The 22656-nt window shown below is 31.8% G+C and overlaps 1 protein-coding gene across 2 annotated transcripts; it reads right to left on the bottom strand.

The window, feature by feature from the left end:
* Positions 1–351: 351 nt before the first annotated feature.
* Positions 352–22404, bottom strand: LOC130901923 (sodium-dependent nutrient amino acid transporter 1-like). 2 transcript variants are annotated; one of them, XM_057813619.1, is made up of 11 exons: positions 22328–22404; positions 14727–14994; positions 14420–14657; positions 11344–11614; positions 9754–9857; positions 6467–6659; positions 5886–6062; positions 3847–3946; positions 3619–3798; positions 1985–2079; positions 352–562 (listed from the first exon to the last, which is right to left on the bottom strand). In XM_057813619.1, the coding sequence occupies exons 1-11, from the start codon at positions 22373–22375 to the stop codon at positions 407–409; spliced, it is 1830 nt and encodes a 609-aa protein (XP_057669602.1). In that variant the 5' UTR covers positions 22376–22404; the 3' UTR covers positions 352–406. The 2 variants fall into 2 exon arrangements, with proteins under 2 accessions (XP_057669602.1, XP_057669603.1); XM_057813620.1 differs by lacking the exon at positions 22328–22404 and adding an exon at positions 20482–20569.
* Positions 22405–22656: the final 252 nt, after the last annotated feature.

The raw sequence follows: 22656 nt of genomic DNA, 5'->3' as shown, positions 1-22656 counted from the left end.
GGACCAATCATTTATAGCTTTAAACTATATTTAGGTATCAGAACGGGTATCAGGTGACTCCTACTAACCTAACACAGGGGTGGTGTTCATTACGGCTTTTTATAATATAATTTTAACTTGAACATAGAAATACTAAGAGAAAAATTTATTTTTATTGAATAATAGTTTAAGTTCAACGATTCATGGTTACTGCTGACCCTTTTGCAATAATTCATATTCATTCACACTCATACAATCTATAAATTGTTAATTTTCCTACTGCAATTTTGGTAAGTTACTAGTATTTTGCAAAAATCTTTGTCGAACGTCTTGAACGTGAAGTTTTCAAATTACGAAAAAATACAAAACTGCTACTCTTATAGTATGTAATAATTATAATACAAAAATTAATCGAACATTGAATTAGTTACTTTCCTAATAATATTTTCAATTTCCTCTTGATCAATGAATCGTTTACAGCTTTCTGTTGTAATTTTTTCTCCTGTTTAAACTCCTTCCATGCATTAGTTCGCTCTACACCATCAGGTCCATAAGTTTCCGTCGAAAATGTTTTCGTAAATTTCTAAAATCATATTTTTAGGAAAACAAAAACTTCTCTGATGTTAAAATTTAAATAAAAAGTGGTATATATACAATGATTGCATAAAGTTAAAATTTTATTGAACAAAATCCTCACTGTGACTGACAAACGGTGCCAACATGTATAATCCAAAGTATGTACTTGTTTCCTACCAAGTTTATCATGTGCACATGTGCATTTTATAATGCCTGTGTTCTACGTTAGTGAAACGGGAATTTCAGCAAGCGTGAAGGCCGCTTGACATGATGCAAGACATGAAAGAAATTGCATGCGAATCCTTGCAAGATTATTATGCATTATGCAAGTCTCTTACTATTGCATTATGGTTGCCAGTAATCAGAATTCTAAAAGTGAAAGTAAACAATTTCCTAGCCTCGAACACTGGCAATAATTATATCTGCCTCTGCCTTGCTTTTGGAGTTTGATGGACAGTTTAGCTAGAGAATTAGACGAGAAAACATAAAAAAATTAGTTTAAAATAGATGAAGAAACATATAAAAAACTCCCGAGGAAAATAAAACGTAATATAAGTAGTATAGAAACTTATTTCTCTATAAAATTGAAACTTTGACTCTATAAAAATGACACTTAATCGATAAAATTGCAAGTGCGAAATCTGGCATGAAAAAATTAGCTGAACCTCATCTGCGCATGCTTTTGATCAAGAAATATTGCGTCTTGCATTGCATTGCACGTTGTCTTCCATCATATCAAGCGGCCTCAAGTCAAATGAACAAGAAGAAAGTGGTCAGTGAATAACTGGCAATAATGATATCTGTTGCTGTCTAGCTTTTGGAGCCTGATGGACAGAATTGCAGCTTGCACGCAAAAAATGGCGCCAAATCGATAATCGAGATTTTGAGAAATATTGCGTCTTGCATTGCATTGCACGTTGTCTTCCATCATATCAAGCGGCCTCAAGTCAAATGAACAAGAAGAAAGTGGTCAGTGAATAACTGGCAATAATGATATCTGTTGCTGTCTAGCTTTTGGAGCATGATGGACAGAATTGCAGCTTGCACGCAAAAAATGGCGCCAAATCGATAATCGAGATTTTGAGAAATATTGCGTCTTGCATTGCATTGCACGTTGTCTTCCATCATATCAAGCGGCCTCAAGTCAAATGAACAAGAAGAAAGTGGTCAGTGAATAACTGGCAATAATGATATCTGTTGCTGTCTAGCTTTTGGAGCCTGATGGACAGAATTGCAGCTTGCACGCAAAAAATGGCGCCAAATCGATAATCGAGATTTTGAGAAATATTGCGTCTTGCATTGCATTGCATGTTGTCTTGCATCATGTCAAGCGGCCTTGAGAGTGAGCATTTCAGGTGTTAAGTGGAATATACCACTTATAATAATATGAAAGGTACATTTCGTATAAACAATAATCACAAAAAATTACCTGTATTCCTGGATATTTCCAATTTTTATACAGGTAATAGAGTAAATATCCAATCATTTGTACTACCATGACAGTCACTATGCCCCAACCAAATACTATAAAAATAATAAAAATTAGTTACGCCAATGGCGAACATTGAGTTATTAACCTAATTTAGAATGAAAAGCCATAAATAAAAAACCTGGGATTATGTTTCAATACATTCTCCCTCTATTTCACACTTTTCAGAACGTCTAACTAAAGCTTCTATGCCACTATCAAAATTTGATGCATCTTTAGAGTTAAAATGTTCGTACACATCCTGTTTAATGTAATTGTCGCTGTTAAATCTTTTACCGCTTAACTCCGCCTTCACCTTTGCAAACATAAAACAGTCGGACGATCAGATCAGGGCTATATGGTTAGTGTTCAATCTCTGAGAGGCCACGGGCGTGTACAGTAGCTTTGGAAAGCAAAGCAGTATGGATTGGAGCATTGTCATAAAGCAAGCGCGCAACTCTGCAGGTTTTGCCGCGGTATACATCGGTTTCTAAAGACGATAACTTGGTAATTGAAACACGCTTGAGATAGTGTTATTGTGAGTGTTGGTATGGTAGTAGTGTAATCAGTAAGGATATCACTAACGGTTCCAAAAATTTCAACTTATTTTTGATAATTTTTTGACACAACTGCGTTAGTAAGTCAGAATCATATGGACGATTACGGTTGGATTTGATTCCTTAAAGTGAATCGAAAGGATACCCTCGCAGTATAAACACATTGTAGCCATCATTTTTTTGGTACTTTTCGTCACCTTGATCTTTTTTGAAACGGGCTTTTCTTTCCGATGCTACTCCATAAAGTCTATTTTAGATATCGCATCATAGTAAAAGACCATAGTTTTATCACCCGGTACAATTGATTGGATTTTATTTTCTTGTTCCTCGCGACAAAACTCTAAAAATCGCTTACAACATTCTACTCGGCGTTGCTTTTCCACTGTGCTGAGAATTCGAGGTACCCACCTTGTACTAATTTTGGTCATATTTAAATGCTCACGTACGATCCTTAGAACACTTTTTTTGGAAAGGCTGGTCTTGTTTAGTCAAAAATTTAGAGCTATATACATAAGTATTCGAACTTCCTTCTTAAAACAAACCGTACCATAAGATACACTTTTTCATTTCAACCTTCAAAGAGTACAACTACACATGATTGATGAAATATTTGAATTTATTGAAGTTATTAATTAAGCTGTTATTCAGTCATTCACAGAGGTTTGTAAATAAACATGTGAGTGACTATCAGTTTTAATTCACTTCACCTTCATCAGAAGACAAATCGAAGTTAAGGTGTATTCATAAATTAAAGCGCTAGAAAGCGCTCATTACTTAAAGTGTTTAAAACTTACAAAATAGTCAAAATTCTCATATTTAAGAAGTAAGTGTTGCATTTTATTAAAGTATATTTAGGTTATCTGTTAAAAAATATCTAAGAATTCAGTTTTACTTTAATAAATCTGCTTAAACAAGACAGTGATAAATTTGCCAATGAATAATCTTTCAGTAGGTGATCTGAGAATTTCTTAACCGCCTCCCATATATTTCATGATCTAATTCCGAGTAATTTTTTCTCTTTATTCTATGAATACTTACCTTTGAGTCCTATGGGAACAGGTAAACTATCAATACCATAAACTAGAGGTTCTAACGTAACCACAAAATAAACAAAAATTATGAGAAGCAAAATTGGTATAACTAGCCAAGTTATCCTCCAGTATAGCCCCGCTATTCTCTTCGTCATAAATTCCAAATCAATACATAGATTTTCTACACCTAGAAATTATTTAGGTCATATTTGCTGTTTGCAATATTTCAGCTCACCATAAAGATATAAAATCACGAAAATTTCACAGAGAGCTCCTGTGAATATGACGAAAGTTCCTCCAAAAAAATCGGCTAGGTCTAAAACATATTGTCCACCCTGTAATAGAAATAGAAATAATATCTAATTAACCCAAAATGATGTAAAAAGATAAATACGATTTTCAACTTATGCTTCTGAATCGTCTTAATTTTAGGCATCTTCCGTTTTAAAATAAGTTTTTTTCATAATTTTTGTGAGACGATAAAAATTTTGACATTTCGATTACTTTCAATCTTTATCAAAATATATCAAGCGTCAATTTGAATATTGGATTTTGAAATCCATGAATTTAATGTTTTTAGAAGAAATAACATAATTTGAAACCGCCGAATTTTAACTGATTATTGTTGTATATTTTTATATTGTACTTAACCATAATTTCAGTAGCGGACGTTGGAAACATAAGTATCCGAAAGATCGGAATATATTAATGTTAATTTTGCCACATTCCCAATAAAAAAATGCTCTTCAGATAAGTTGTAATTCAATCTTTGTCGAATCATTAGCCAAAAAAAAAGTTGTGTCTTTTTAATATATATTCCAAGCTTTCGAATACTATATATCCATCATCAGGGAATTAATCGAGAAATTACGGTAATACAACAATATTAAATATCGAAATTTTGAAAATTGTTTTTTGAATTAGATGAATTTAATATTTCCTAGAAAATTTGTAATACCGCAATTCTCGATTAATAAATTCCCTGATTATGAATACATAGTTTTTCGAAAGTCTGGAATATATACCTAGAAGAGTACATTTTCGTTCTTCATTGCCACAATTCCACAATAATCACGTTCATAAATTAGTTGGCGAAGACTTCGTTCCAATCCATATACGTCTTTATATTATTGGTTGACTATTTAGGAATTAATTTTCTACTTTCTTATTTTTTTATCAAAAAGTTTTTGTAATTTTTTGTAGATACGAGGTTGACTTTTAAGTTTTTACAATCGAACAATAGGTAGCGCTATCGAATTGTGACACTACTGTATTTGTGACTTGTTATTGTCAAACATGAACAAAAAAGTTGCATCATTCTTCATCAAGACAATATCTTCTCCTATAAAGCACGTCAAACAACTGAATGTTTGTGGGAAAAAACATCGAACTGATTTATCATTACCCTTATTCACCCGATTTATCACTTACTAACTTTTTCTCGTTCTCCAGTATCAAGCAAAAGATGTGCGGACAGCAATTTTCATCACCACAAGAAGCTTTTGAAGACTTTCAACACCATGTTTCTAAGATACCCAGTTACACAGAGAAAAGAATGTTTCTAGATTTAGTTTGAGCGTAGCAAAAATGGAGCTTGTTCGCTTCTGTTCCACTTTTTGTGAGAACTTAAAAGTAAACCCTTGTACAACTGACTCTAAAGTATGGCACTTACTTTAGTTTTTCTGACTTCGGGCCCAATATCATTGATATATAAAAAAAAATACGCTCGAATTTCTAATGTTGGAAAAATCTAGTTAGTTCATTCTCTTAATGTCAATTATATAATATTTATGAACTTTTTTCAATTGAAAGTATTCAATGAAAACTGAATTTTAATTATACATTGAAAAAATGTCACTTTTGATTTCAATACTAGACATTTTTTCTAGATTAATTTGTAATATTGGCTTGCATCTCCTATTTTGATAAAGAAATTTCTGCTTAATACTTTTATTATGGTAGAAAAAGTTTATGTACATCAATTCATAGAAGAAATCTTGAACGAATCTTGATTCTTCTCCGGCATGACTGTGAAAAACGCTACATTAAAATAATTTAATTAAAATATTATCTTTATCTTTAAATTTGAAAACAACAAAATAGAGGGTTAAACTACTCTTTATTCTGATACTTCCTGACAAAAGTTACTAACAATTCTAGTAAAAAGTGTGCTGACCCTCGTATCTCTATTACTTTAAAAAAATTCACAAAATTTTTTATTTCATTTTGAATAGAGCCAAAGAAATACTAAATTGTTGATATTGCAATACTCACCGGTGTGGTATAGATAAGACCAACAAGAAAGAGGCAGAGAGCAGTACAACCTGATATCTTCCAATCTGCTACATTTGGAAAGGCGTCTTTGAATAGGCTGTTCAAATTTACGTGCAAGGCTGCCAAACTTCCAATACCCAAAACGAAAAGCATGACGAAAAAAGCAATAGCAAACAACTAAAATAAATATGGTAATAAACATTAATATTGTTTAATAAAGAAATACATTGTATATGTTGGAAATCAATATCTATAAGGTTTGTCTAGACGTTATTTATAGGCGATAATATTTTTCTCCATGAATATTATTCAAACATACACAGTGGTATTTGAAAAGCCATAAAATATAATTTGTTACAATGCTTTGCAGTAACTAATTATGTTAATAGAACTATTATTGTTTTATTGTAAACACTTTAGCTGGTCGTGTTGTCTTTTGTCTCAATTTATTGATTGTTTCTATCCTTAATTGGTAATCATTCTTAGAAAAAAATAGGTGAAATATCAATAACCAGCAAATGATTGTACAGGAACTAATAGATAGTGAGTCTATACTAACTATAAAAGTCATTTTTACGTACCCAAGGTGCAAATGTGAACTTGGAGAGAGCATCTGGGTAAGATATGAAAGCTATACCGGCACCTCCACCAGGAGAAACCACTTCACTTGGAGGAATACCCAATTCAAGAGCTAGATTTCCCAGAATACCAAAAATAGTGATACCAGAAAATAAAGAAGTAAATGTATCCAGAGTTGTTACAATGAGAGCATCACTAAATAAAATCAGATGATTACATTATTCTATATGATTTATATGGAAATAGATTTGTTGATTATTCAAAACCGATCCGTCCTCCCCTTATTTCATAAGCAGTGGTGGATTCACCAGCAGGCTGATTAGGCTGTAGCCTTTTCGATTCACAAAATAAAAAAAAATTGTTCACACGGAGAAGATGAGACAGAAATAAATGTAAATCAATACTACAAATTGATATATAATATTATATATTATGCGGTATACTAAATAATAAAACGTCTCTACACGAACACATGATGCAAGACAAAGTGACGGAATATTTCTTGATTGAAAGCATGTACAGATGAAGTTCAGTTTTTTATTGTGTGCAAGCTGCATTTCTAGGATATTACCTAGTTACTTTTGGCTAAGGAAACAAACTTTTCATCAGGCTTCAAAAAACAAGGTAGCCGCAGATATAATTATTGCCAGTGATCCACTGACCACTTATTTCCTATTTACTTTACTCATCTTTTTTAGGTTAATTTTAACCAATCATAAAATATTAAATGAAATTTGAAGTTAGAAATTAGTTTAGATTACAAGAGATATGTATGGTGTCAAACGACGTGGAATATTTATTCAGGCAATATTTAGATCTTGATCAAGAAATTGCATGCAATGTCTTGCACCATATTGAGCGCCCCCCTTTTGATAACAATTTTTTAGAATATTGCAACAGCGATCTGATATTATAATTGAAATTTAATTATTTTCACAAATTATTTAGTTATAATTTTTCATTGATAATAATATTATCGGTGGTATAATTAGTAAATTATCAAATCAATTTCATAATTTTTTTTATCAATGCAAAAAAATAATCTAACAATTTTTTGCCGTTAAAATAATCAAGGATCTTCCACAAACCTCAGTTCTCAAATTATAAAGTAGAAATGTTATTGCTAGACAGTTTGTCATGGTGTAAGACAACGGCCTTAAAAAATGTTATTAAAAAAATAGGGTTTTGAGAACAAAATAGTTTTGGATAGTTTATACAGAACTTTTTTTAAATTTTTGATCAATATTTATAGAGAAAAAAATTATTGAAAATTCAAAAATTTTCTAGGTAGTTTAAATATTTCAGTAAGGCCACCGTATTGCGTAATGTCATAGGGATAAAATAAACTCTGAACAAAAATAAATACTTATTAAAAAAAAACAAGAAACCTATTATGAACTAAGCTATCGAAATTTAGAAGTTGTAGAGGTGGCAAAAGATGAATAGCCTAGAGGCAGAAAATCTGTAAATCCACCACTGCTCATAAGTAGCCAAATATGAAAAAACAGGACATAGTGAAGGAATCTACTTTTTAACAATTGTCTTCATAATAAATTTCGTTTGAATCTATGATTAAGGATCGAGACTCAACTACGGTTTAAATATCAACAACAACAAATATAAATAATTATTTGATGAGATATCCAAAATAATCTTTATCAACATCAAGTCATGTCTGTCAAAAAGTAATTCCTTCAATACAGATAAATCGAGGATAATTTTTTCATTTTCAAGATTCCATTAGTATGCTTTTGTTAAATAAGAAAAGGCGTAACTCTTTTATAAACATAATCGTCCCTTATCCTGCCTCAAGTGTCAACGACACGGACCAACGTTTAGCTCTTTCTAAGGTGGCATGCGAGAAATCAGACATAAAATAGGAATATTGTAATTTTAAGAACTCTGAATCAGTATTCAATGATTGTATTAAAAAAAAAATGAAAAGTTGAAATATAAAATTTAAATTTATTTCTTTCGAAGTACTGTGCTTGGAGAGTCCAATTGCAGAATAATGCATTTTCGGAATACTTCTTTCCGAATGGCTTTCATCTGATCTCTTTTGTTTTTTTTTTAACATCAGAACTTGTGTTGCAACGTTTCCCTTTTAAAACATTTATTTTTCAGTGGGACCCAGAGACGCATGGAAGACTTTTGGCGGCCGAAAACAGGCAATTTGTGGCACAGATAGTTATCATGATGAAGAAGAAAGTCGTTTCGAGATATTGTCGTTTTAAGACTACCTTGTAATATTTAGGGTTTATAGTTGTTTCTGTTGATACCCGGATCGCACTATGCCCCTACAATCGAAAACAAAAACAATAACCATATTTTTATTTGTTTTGTTGGGGAATAGTTTTTTTCATTTTTACACATCTTTATCTGTTTTAAATAACTTCCTCGTCCTTAAATGATTCACAACCACTTTCAAATCATTTCATTCACTTTCTAAACTAAACAATTTCCAAGGTTACTATATTATATTTAAGCATTAGTAGATTTCAATTTACATGAGCTTTTATTTAACCTTTTTCAACTAGAAACAAAATCCCATGTTGATGTATCGTATATGATTCATTTACTGGAAAAAAGATAAAATCATCGCAGCAGCAACTTCTTTTGTTTTTGTCCATTGCTTCCATTTGAAAATGAAGCCACTTATGTAACAGTCTGTAACGAGCACGTCAAATATTTTATGATACAAATTTCAATTTTTTTCCTTTATTCCCATGAGTCTTGCCACACAAAATAGCTTCCACTCAAGTTACATGTGCCACAAATAGTGAAATATTAAGCATTCAGCTAATGTCTAATGGTTACAATAAATTTACTTAATTGTCACTATGTCTGGAATCGAAAGTATTACTAGAAAATTAAATGAAAGTTCTTCCTTTTTCTAATGCCTAACGACTTCTTTTATCTATTTATCATATTTTTTAGCAATCAGACACTGAGACATTGATACTTTTTTGGAATTTAAAATTATTTTAGAAGATTCAAAATGGTGAGGGCCTTAAATGAAAACCTATTTTAGTACCAGGTGTGGCGTAACGTTGTAAATATAGTTAACAGATTTGGTACTTCAAAATTTGAAGGTGAAATATGTGTTTTTAGTTGACAAATGTATTAAGTATGTCAAATTGTACTTTCAGTCTTCACTTCACTTGAACAAAAATTGTACTTATCTAATGTGTCACACCAGCGATATTAATTTTTTTCCAATTCTGGCACATATGTATTGTCGAAATACTTATCTATAGAGCAAAAATTAATAACTTTTATTTGTACTCACCGATTTATGTTATGATTGAATTTATTATAAGATGCAAGAGTAATTATGTTCCCAAATCCAATATTTAATGAAAAGAAACACTGAGTGACTGCTGCATACCAAACCTAGACCAATATAAAGTTATTCTATTAGATGCATTTTCAAACTTCTTTTACATCTGTGATTAAAAAGGCGCCAATCAATTGGTTTGCATTGTTTTAAGCCGATGAATATGAGAAGTTACGCGATCATATAACTTTACACCAGTTCTTCATTTTCACTACAAAATGGTAACGACTTACTCTTTCGAATTCTGCATGTTGTATTTGTTACCATTTGTGTTCAAGAAGCTAATAGTTGTTTGGCAAAAATAACTCTGGAATAGATGTATTACCCTCCTTTTAAGTTTTACTGTTATACTGTGAATGAGACAACATGATTGTCATAGCTCAGGGAGATTCTTATTGCGTAAAACAGGACATTTCTTAGACAGTTTGGATATCTCCACGTCTGGTTTCAATTAAAACCTTTAGCATCTACTTCACAAGAGTAAAAATCTTCAAAATAATTAGAAATACCATAGTCTTAACCTGGAAGTTTTTTTATTCCACAACCATAAAGACTACATAGAACTTAAAGATGAGAACCAGGGTTTGTCCAGTTTGTTCATTTCAAAATCGAAATATTCGGAATATTTTTTATGTTATAGTATGATAAGATGAGTTATTCTTATGTTTACTCTTTCTTCGCGACTGCTGGTTTAAAAGACAAGATAAATTTATTGGAATTAACATCTACTAAGTGAAACAGTATTAATACGTCAACTTATCCAGGTCCAGGTAAATTACTTCAATATTGTGAACTAGCTGAGATCTCAGCTATTATGAATTGTAAAAGCGGATTCACACCAATGGGCACAGTCAGATCAGGTTATGGTCATCGCTGCACGGTACGGTAGTGTCCGCCAGTGAGAACACTCTTATTGAGATCTCGAGGCAGCGATCTTGACTTGACTGTCTCTGACCGTGACCTGATCTGACTGTTCCCGTTGGTGTGAATCCGCCTTAAGGGTTTTGAGAGTGGGGATCACGTGATGTGTATATGCACGCAAAAGTGTGCAGAAGCCTAATCATAACTGGAAAAATAAAGTTTATTATAATAAACGCCGATAAACTCTACTCAGATAGGAAAAAATCACAAAAATAAGAGCACGTTTAGTAGTTTCATGAATGTATTAATAATATGGGTAACAGCTTATTAACCTATCAATAAAAGAGGAACAGAAAATAAAAAACAAAAACAAAAGTTGACCGCCGATGAGACGAATAACATTGGGAAAAAGACAAATGAATAGCAGAGCATACACATTGACAGAATTAGTGTGGACAGATTTGCACGCATATTCATGTAAAAATAAACAGCAGAAGACTAACTAGACTATTAAAATAACGGATGAATGAAAATTTATAGTTTAGAACAAAAACTGATTAAAATGCAAATTAACAAGAATGTTCCTATTAGTAGAAGAAGAATTGTTATAGCATGTTGTCGCTAGTCCAATAGAGTCATGAATACTCAAGACAATATTGTGTTCTAATTGTAGTTACTTACTTTAGCCTCCAGCAATTTTGAAAAATCAGTTTCTATAAAATATAACATTCCGTCCAATGCTCCAGGTAAAGTTACAGCTCTGACTAATAGGGTTAACATAATTATATAAGGAAAGATAGCCAAGAAGTAGGCAGCTTTACCCGAACTTCTCACACCTCTAGATGATATTAAAAATGTAACGAACCAGGATAATAATAGGAATAAAGTTAATTTCCAATCAGGGAAACCAATACCATCACTTATATCATCTTTCTGTTTTAGAATTTCTCTCCTAAAACAAAAAAAATTAAACAAACTTAAAACTCTCAATAATATTTATCAAATTTTTTTTGTTGTAACATAAAATTGATTAGCATACCGTAATACAATGAATCTATCTAAAAACGAAAATGGTCAAAAAATAGCTGTAACACGTAAGGTTGTTTATTACGTTTAATATTTATTTTGTAAAATGACTTTACAACTTTTTAAACATTTCGTATCGACTGTACTTGTATAATTGATATTAAACTAATAAAACAAATGAAATATATGTATTTGTAATACATTTCCTTTTTCATCATGGCCGGATCCTATCGCCTTTAATAACGAATTTTTATTATTCTGATATTTTGGTGAAACCTTTCACTCTACTCATCACTTTCATAGGAGTAATCACCTCCTGAATTTTGTCGCATAAGCTCATTAATTAGCAGTTCGTAGTTTCAAATGATTTAAAATAAAAAATAATTTAAATAATTGCAAATATCAATTTTTAACTTGGCGTCACTTAGTTGGGAGAAGGACATTTTTTGGTCTACAAGAAGCACATAAATTTTGAGATTTTGGTTGAAACTCGAAACTTTCCAGCTAAATATGCCTCATATAGTGTTCATTGACTTCTCGACTATGCAGCAAATAAAGAAAACAATAATAACATTTCGTTAATCCTCCCTAAAGTCCCACTAAAATTGCAATAACTTTTAAATTACCACATATATATATTTCACTTGTAGTGGTTGTAGTTCATTTTTTTTAAGAGGATTATTTTCACTGAATGGGCAAATGATATAGATTCTTTCAAATTATCATTATATAATAACACAGCTTTTGAACTATATTGCGATGATTCTATAAACAAGCTCCATTCATAAGAAGAAAATGCTAGATATCGAGTTACTGCATTGAACTATTGATATCAGTATAGGCGAATAACGAACTATCCATATTATAAAATGTGGTAAATACGGAATATTTTCTTCAAAAAGTTGTAATTTTCGTTTCTACTCCTTTAAACGGAAACCAAGAAGTTCCGATAACGTAACTGGCATCAGTGTGGTACACTGTTCCTTGAAGCCTGAAAAATCGTTATTATTTCTATTATTTTCCAAAACAGGTGAGGTGAAGGTAAGAAACAGGTTTTATAGTAGATTGCAAATTTGGATATTCGATGTTGTGTTTTTCATTTTTGGAATATCCTCTAATGTTACTAATATATTTGATGGGTGATGATGCCATACCATTGGAACTACAAAAAGAATACTTCTTCTCTTCCCTTCCATCCAGTGAACCAATGTCAAGCTGTTTGTTTTGATTTCAGATAAGAAAAGTAGAATTGTCTTTTTCAGAGAATGGTCAAAAAATAGTTATTTTCCTAACAAGTTCGGAAAGTGATACTTTCCCGCACGCGACTGCAGTTGTCCCGAACGACGCGGAGCGGAGTTCGGGCAAGCGGTCAAGTGCGGGAAAGACACTTTAAGCATGCGTTAGGAACATTATTTTTTCTACGACCGTATATACAAAAAAGTATACCAACCCATTTTTCTAAAATTATTTTCTTCCAACAAACATAATAATATACACAACTTTAACTAAAAACTACTAATTATTATAAATATTAATATTGAAAACACAATTTGTTGCATTCTGTAGACTAGTAAGAATTGCCGGTCCAGTGGAGTTATTTGGTTTTAACTGGTAGATGACGTCGATGAGGATGGTATCGATTGCAGGTCGCATAAAGATGATGGTGACGGCAATGGTTTTAAGTCATTTGGCAGGTAACAGCTCGGAATTAGTTTCATTTGCAGCCTTCAAAATGGCTTCGGGAAGTTCTTCGTCGGATAAATCCATTAATATTATTGTATCGGATTCGGTTTAATGTGGTTTAATTTAGAAGAAGATTGCACTTTGGTCACTTTGGTCACTTTGGTCACTTCGTAAATTTCTATTTATTTACCTGTAGTAACATGTGCGGGAAAGTGACACTTTCAAAACTAAAATGCGTGCGGGAAAGCGGGTTAAAACGCACGGTCGTAGAAAAAAGTTTTTTTTTAAACTTCTAAGACACAATTGCCATTTTTATCGTTTCCTTGACTACACGGAATATTCACTTTAAAACTTAAGAAATTGAAGAATAAAAAACCCACACCACAAAATCTTTCTGCTTAGGAATACAACCCAATGTGATATCGCTTCAAAAATTTTACTACCTGGAAATAAAAGAGGATCTGAGGAACATATTATTGAAAAGTTGCCAGTATTAGGACTTTTTGAACATTTTCTTTATTATTCGGAAGACATTAGCTTTATAAAAATAATTGTTTGACATGTGTTATTAATCAGAATTGAAAGCTATTAAAAAGATGCTCATGTATCATTCGTGACATTTATGATCAATAATAACAAAGCTCATGTCAAAACTCTTATCGGAAATACAATTGTCTTGTAATTTGACGTAGTTTTATTTTCGTGTAAACATGAAAAATTGTAGTCTGGGAACTATCCAACAAATCCTTAACGACACACTACAAGCTATAGCCTTTAAACCCCTACTCAAACCCAGGATATAATTAAGTATTTGGTTTATTGTAGCCCAGGCTTCTGTTAAAAGATGTGTTTGGTTGCTGTGGTTTATTGACTGATACCCAGGTTATGTAACTATTCAAGAGATATGGATGATGTAACGCAAAATTATGCAGACAACTTCTTTTCTAGAATTGTTATTGCATTGATTTTTAGCACACATTGCTCCTTGTACCTAATTAAATTAATTCATTTTTATCTTATTTTGTATAGGGTAATAATATCTTTTTACCGATAATATAATTCCGATGAGCTGATAGTGTTCCTTCCTGAATGATTTGATAATGTACTCTTAGTATCGACGCATGTCAAATTTCGTTGTCTTAAATATTCATCCCAATCTGAAGAGCATGTTGCCCATGGGAAGTTACTTGTGAAGGAGTTGATCAAATAACATAATGTGATTGCCATCAGGATGCAATAGTATGAGGCAACACAAGTTGATCCTATGATATGAGTAATACCTATGCCTGAAAAGTATTAAAATAAATAGTTTATTTCTATTATTTCTATAAAATTTATCAATTTGTAAAGATTACCTTTAAGTACAGGTGACAGTTTGGAATACGTTTTAACTGGTCCTCTACTTGTGAACTGTCCTACAGTCATTTCCATATAGTACATGGGTCTTGCAATTACCGTCAAAACGATAATATACGGTATAAGGAAAGCTCCACCTCCATTCTCATTAGCTATAAATGGAAATCGCCAAACATTTCCAAGTCCTACCGACATTGCTATGCATGACATCAAGAATTCCAGCTCGTTACCCCATTGAGACCTTTCAGTTAATTTATTATCATCATCCTAAATAAATATAAAGATATATAGATAAATCGTTTGTTCAAGTTAATGAATTATTTTTTCCATGTAATTTTCAACTAATTAAAACATTCAATTCAGTTAAGTTACCTTGTATAATTTAGATTATATAATTAATGATAAAATTAGCAAACAGAGCTTACAAATTGGTCATAGTGAAGGCGTATTGATAAGCGATACGGTTTAAGTATCTTGGTTTTCCCGTGTGTCTAGCAATGTGTGTGGTGATAATTACCACTTTTTCAAGTTTCTTAATAAGTAAAAAAACGTCTTAAAATCGTAATGAATTGCTTCGGAATAACTTTCATTCCAGAAATTAGCGAAAAAATTCGATCTTGATCGTCTCTGAACAGTATAAAAATACCGAAATGCATTTAGAAGCAGTTTTTGGACAGTTTGCGATACCTCGAATGAAGCTAGGCTTCATTTATTATAAGGAGAGAGCTGTGGAAATAATCTGGTATATTTCCGCGAAGCTTTTGAAGTCTCAATCGAAAACAGATTCATTTAAAGAAACAGACACGCACGTACAATCAAAAGAAAAAAGCTTCAAGCACTTCTAGAGGAAAGAAAATACAATTCTGCATTATTGATAGCTAAAGTGATCCGTAATATTGTGAAAATTGTGAAAAAAAAATTAGAGAAAAACTCACTGGATACTTTAAAAAAAATTCTACCAAAACATCTGCAGTCGAGCTCATGTGACGTGCAAATGAAGTAACCAACTAAGAATGGAGTAGACTTTTATGGCTAATTTACAGGCCTTTTTAATATAACATCACTTTTTCCAAAACTGCACTGCACAGGGCGGAGGAAACTCTACCGTTGCATTTAAATAAAACCACATAAGATGTTAATCTAAGAAACACTATATATGAAAAAGAATCGATTGTTTTCTACTTAAAATTTGGATTGGAAGGTATAACAGGTATAACAATTGTCTAGTAGATATTAACTAACTTCAGTAAATGAACACGTCGAGATGCGAAAACTACGAAACATACTAAGTATATTCAACATAAGAGGGCTTCATACGTCCTCGATCCAATTTTATTTTTCATTAAGGCTAACACATTTTCTCAACGACGAAGAAAGACTCTTCAACTTCATTATCCGAAGGAAATCGATTACCACGCAACTGTTTTTAAATTTTGGAAAAGCAGGTAATCACTGGAAGTAAATCTGGAAAGTATGGCGGATGCTCCAATAACTCGCAGCCTACCTAATTTATCACGGTTGTTGCAATGGCAGACCTGTGCCTAAGTGCGTGAATCTGATGCAAGATAGCACCATCGACCAACTCTCCTCGGCGTTTTTCTTTTATTGCCTCACGTACTTTTGGATCTCCATTGGATTGATGAGCACCTGTAATTGTGGATCCTAAAATTATTCTACTAACATTACGCCTAACCGTATTCCCAAAATACTGTTAGCACGACTTTCTCTGCTGAAAGCTGCATATTAAATTTTTTTGGTGATGGTGAACATCATAGTGATTGCTCCATGACTCATGACTCATCCATTGTTACTAATCATAACGAAATCTTCCTTTTCCTGCATCTATTAACATTTGTTGTACCCATCGTGCAGATAATTTGTTCTTGTTCAGTCCTGCAGTGATTAAATTAGGTACCACACGGTAAGAAGCGTTAACGATTTTCAACTCTTCGCCTCATAAGCACACATGAATCTTGCAATACAAAATGGACTTTTTGTTTAAATTTGTATGTGTGTTACCGATTGGAGCTGTATATGATACTGCAGATTACCTCAATGTATTCACCAATTCTTTGTGGATTTAAGATGAATAACTTTCCTCACAGCGATTGCCAAATAAACGATTTTATAGGCTATAAAATTCTTGTATATTTCTATGTTTATTCTGTAGAAAGGTTGACTTTATTATTTGATGGTATTAACTTTTAGAAACAAGTCCTAGGTGGAGAATTACACTTGACTCACACACTACCCTTATTTATCAAAATTTTTTATTCTTATTGGTTGTTTCAACAATATTTATGATTTGGTGAATGGAAATACATTTTTGATTCGTATTCTGGAAATGGTAGACGACTCTAATTTCTCAAAGTCTGAACAATTTAAAGCGCTATCAGTATATAAACTTCATATATCTATTATTTCAATTATTAATTTCATTTGAAGTTGTGATATTACATGTATGCCAGGAGTTTGGCATACATGTTTTCTGAAATTCTTCTCTTATTTTCTAAATAACTCTCAACATAGCCTTCGGCTGATATACTGTTGGATTTCCATCCTCCATGCTGTTTTATTTTCAGAATGTCCGCTTCTGAGTCTGCCAGGAGACACGATGACGAGCGTCTGAAACAATGTCCCGAGTATCCTTTAACATTAGGTATACCCAGGTACTGAGCAATCTTTGTTGGTAATTTTCCAATGGTATTCATGTCCACGGATTGTATGCCACATTTTCCATTATAATATCGCACAAAAAATCTGTTGTGTTTTACAGCAGGTGGTCTAATATTTCTATACTTTTGAGAGGCCAACAAGATTGGCACCAGCAATATTTCCAGCAGTGACCACAAATTCGCGAATAACGAGTGGTTTGCTTTCTGAAATTGTAATTTTCAAAAAGGTGCCTTCATCAAATACGTCTTCTCGTAGGAATATAAGTTCAGCGTTTCTGAAGGTACCGCAATCCTTACTATCATTGTGACCTAAGGAATAGATTTATTTATTAATAAATTATAAATATAACGTAAATTGAGTCGTACTTTTGCAAATAGAAATATTTCGTCTTTAGCCTCTTTTACAAATCCTTCTACATTCTCTTTCATCAAAATCGCCAATTTTCTTGCATGGTATTCTGTTTATCGTTTCTTAAGCCAAGACAAAAGCACAGTGTACTTCTTGTTATCGACAATTTTTCGCACGATGAGTTAAAATCTCAACATTGAATATGTAGTCCACAAAGTCGACGCTTTTATTGTTTTTAAATTTTCAAAATAGGCAAGAGTACCTTTTCGTTGATGTTCTTTTTTGATAGACCAGGGTGTATCTAGTTCTTGATTTTCAGGTATTAAACTACCCATTGCACCATTTACAGACTCTCTTACTTCATATGGAATGTCTGATTCGCTATCTGAAGATATTTCAAGTAATTACTTCTGTCTTGTTTTGACTTATTCTGACAATTCTTTATTTGCTTCCATAGTGACAATACTTCTAACACCATTTGAGTCCACAACATTATTTTCATTGTAATTGAAGATTTTATTAAATATTATAAAAGCCTGGAATTAGATCAATCGTTGTACGTAAACACGTTATGCGATAATGTTAAACTCGCTGGCGCTCGTTTTGGCAAATACTACGCTTGTTAAACAATATCAGTCTTTTTATAACTAGTTACGTAAATAACTACTTTTACACTATTTATGAAAAAAAAGTGCTTCATGTGTTAATAGCATTGAAAAATATTTTAACATTATTTTATTACTCCTACATCTGAAAAAAAACATATGATGTAAAGGGATTAAATAAAGTTTTACTCTTTACTAAATAAATATAAATAAACTGTTTATTGATTGTGATAAAATGATATAATGATATATGCCTATAATCCCTTTGCTAGATCCATAAATTAGAAAAATAAACTTTCCAGTTATGACAGATATGTTTATCAGAATGATGTTAAAAGTTGTTTTTCTCTCAATCCTCATCTACTGAAAATTGACAAAACTCCTTTAAACTCTCTGTTTTCAATTTTAGTACACTATACACTGTAACAGTGAACCGTAAGCTGAACTTCGCCCTATTTGATGAATATGTGAATGGCTGTTAATATTTCGATGCACTGAAACTGACATTTCCAAGTCGCTTAATAAGGAGTAGTGATACTTTACTGTGGGGTTGTTTGAATTGAGAATGAAATCAAGAAACAACAGGAAATAACAATAACAGTTACTGAAATCTTCATCAAAAAAATTCAATAATGTATCTATTAATACATCAAATATTTTGATTTTGCTACTTAGTTCTTTAAGTTTCTATTGAAAGAAATAAGTATAGAAAATTTACCAATTTTCTTCTTTAGTTGTCAAATCCATATTACTTTCTACTCATACTTTAATAATTTTTTGTGAAACATGGAAACAATCCACAAACAAGGTTTCTCCCATCGCACACACAAGGTCATATTTGAAAAGGCTTAATTTAAAAAAAGTAATAAGAAGTAAACTAAATAAAAAAAATAAATTAGAAATGAACAAGAAATCTCATCAAACGGTACATGGACGGTACCAAAGCGACAGAATTTGAATAGAAGTGTACAGGCCCAGACCCAAATACTCTGAAAGCTTCAGAAGTACAACAAACATTTTTCAAGGAAAAATATATGCTATCGAAAAAAGTGTTCAGTTCAATTAGAAAAAGAATTATCACAACCAAGAGATGAGAATTTTGTCATGCAGTCATTAGGGATCTAAGTTCCAATGTCAAAAAATGGTTAGGGAATGTCTAGAAGAGATCAACGAGCTAGATAAAAAGAACGGAGTTATTCTACAATGAGTTCCGGTATACATCGAAATGAAGGAAGAAGATATAGCAAACAATAGGGAGGATGAACCCTTTATAAGACCTGAGATTTATTGAATCGGGCTCTATCTGCATTTCCTCAAAGTCTGCGAGACTACGAAGCTCCAGAGCATTAAATCTGGAGACGTATGAAATAGAAAATTAAGACATTTGATAGCTAGAACCAACACATCTTCTCGAAAGGAGTGGGATTAACAGATCAGCTGGAAATAAGAAGCACCTTTCAAAGCAAAGAAAGAGATACAATAGATAATGTAAATGATAAATTAAGATATACATACGTCATCATATTTTTGAAATATACGAATAAAAATGAATTCAAACCATTTGCTTAAAAATTTAACATGTTCCGATCTGGATCTACAATCTTTTCAATAGAAACATTTTTAGAATATATTCTATCTGAATATTTGACGCGCTCGAGTAAATTTCACTCCCTACAAGGAAGGTCATAGTTTATTTTATCATTTCTATCATCAATGGTTCGAAATCCAATAGGATGTCATGACTAGCGAGCAAGTAAAAAAAACGATGGTTCTTGAGGAATTTTTGATTTTTGTACACACAACTTTATTAGCACTAATGATTATTTTTTTATGATTTAGAGGCTTGTGGTTTACATCACTATCCTCGATAAGTGCAAGTCATGAGAATAAATAAAAAGTGGCTTAAATGCCGAACGAATCTCAAAGTTTTTACGAAACACATAAATTATATTGTGAATAATTGCAGTCTTACTGGAAGAGCTCATAAAAGCTGAGGAAGTAATCCGATGAATTCCGTACATAAGACCACGGTCAAAAAAGAAACCACCATAATTTAATACAGATAATCACCTTATGAATTTTTTAGTATATATGTACAGTGTCAATGGAATTCAATTGTACTTACTGTAGCTTTATTATCCATTTCTATAATTGTATCACCAAATTCGTCACTGAACTGGTTGAATAGTGGTTGCAGATTAAAATGAATTTTATTGCTGTATAGTGGGGGGTAAATTAACGTTTATCTGCGTGTAATTACATGTCTAGATTAAAAAATTTACCTAATACACTTAATACACATATTAAATATTTGGTAAGAACATATAATTTCGCTCATACTAAAAATTTAACATCTTATTAAACTTGATAAATAATCGTTTGAAATCTACGAGTTCAATTTATTTTTTTGCATTCAAGTAAACTGAATGAAGCAACACATTATTTTATTATACAGTCTAATAAACAAATAGTATTTAAATCATTTTGTCACAGTATACGGAACATTTCAGCTGATGCAAACTCTGTACTACTTCACAATTTATTCGGAATGCACACCTTTCTACAGTGACGTAATTAACAAAATAATTACTACTTCTTTAAGAAAATTCCTAGGGGGGACTGTTGTACTTTGGACATCGTATACCTTGAAACGATTTAAATTTAAAACCAGTGCCTCCATCTATCAATCCATAAATGATTTAATTGGCAACTCTATTTAATCTTCATAGCTGTATTCTGCAGTAAATCGGCTGCGCTTTGTAGCAGTAATGTGAAAAAGTGTCTTAAAAGTGAATATTTTGATATTCATATATTTAATTGAGATTTTTTTTGCATTTTGAACATAACCTCTAAGCTATGAAATTAATTGATTGGACAAATGTTCGTTTTTTTTGCAAGACTGGTAAGAAGAGAGATCCAGTAAATCCTAGTACCTTAAAAGAAGCCTTAGATGCTGTTTGTAATAAAGATCCAGCAAAAAGATGAACAGTTGAATAGTTGCACCATTTGGAGTTAAGCCGCAGGAAATATTTTTAAATCATGACTTTATGGGTTCTTACGTAAATCGCGATTTGGTAAATAACGTACCACAGCCCAACCTTCCTACTACTCATAAACAGACTCAGTCTTTATTTTCTTCTTCTTCTTTATTTCGACAGAAGACAGCTGTTTCCAAAAGCACTAGCCAGGAAAACACAAGGAGAGGAAGAAAGACTGGAAAAACAATGATAGCAACCGACATCCCAGAGAAGGATGAAATCAGAAGAAATAAGAGCAAAAAAATAAAATCGGTAACAAAAGACCTGAATGTGGGAAAACATTTAACTCCAAAAGTTTTGCCGTTCAAATAAATTGAACCAAAAGCTGCAAAAAAATATCAGTTAGTGGAGACCTCTTCCGAAAGTGAAAATAGTGTTTCCTATGTGTCAATAGATGACGAAGATAGTGCAGATTATAAGTGCTATTTTTGCGGAAGTGTGAGTGTGAATTTTGTTTGAAAAAATAAGGTTTTTATGATTTAGAACAGATTTTTTATAAAAGAAAAAATTTTGTTTTGATATAGAGTTTTTACAATTCTTAAGTTCTTAATAAACTCGTCTTTTAAATCGGTTATTTTCTTTACTGTGCGTTTTAAGGTACAAGAGAGTTGTTCTAAGGTACATAAGTGATTTATTCAAATTTTTTCTGTGTGGAAATTCCTAAGAAATGTTTCAAAGTATAACAGGCTCCCCTATATATAGAGAGGACGGTAAACTGTTAATAGATGTAACAATAATTGTAGAATCAAATGTAATTTTAAATAAATATGGATATAATGACACTGCTCCTCTAATGAAATTTGTGTTTGTTCCATTTATTTAAAAATTGAAACACAGGGTAGCTTCTTCTTTCTCCTAGATGACGCTAATTACAACGTACCAAACAGTTTTGAACATAAATTTTTTAGTCGTAATTTTGCTCGAAAAACTTACTTCAAAATTATCACTTTCCGTAACTGAACAATTATTTTGCGTCCTCATAATTATCTTTCTTGATACTGTAACGCTGCATGAATATAATAATAATAGCATTTCGAATATTACTATAGAATCATAAAGCTTATTTACTTTGAATGAATGGAGACATAAAGCTGTATTTGTAATTAATAAAACTGAATTCTTATGCTAAAAGGATTACGGTTCAAGTCATTGCTTTGTTTTAAATCCTAAAGCGATTTCTATTGAGAACTAAATATTATATAGTTTGTTGATTTTATGTATTACACTTATAAAACTCGTCATGAATCTACAAATATTACATT

This window comes from Diorhabda carinulata, chromosome X (genome assembly GCF_026250575.1).
Source record: "Diorhabda carinulata isolate Delta chromosome X, icDioCari1.1, whole genome shotgun sequence".
Lineage (NCBI taxonomy): Eukaryota > Metazoa > Arthropoda > Insecta > Coleoptera > Chrysomelidae > Diorhabda > Diorhabda carinulata.
This window is presented reverse-complemented; position numbering and strand designations above follow the sequence as displayed.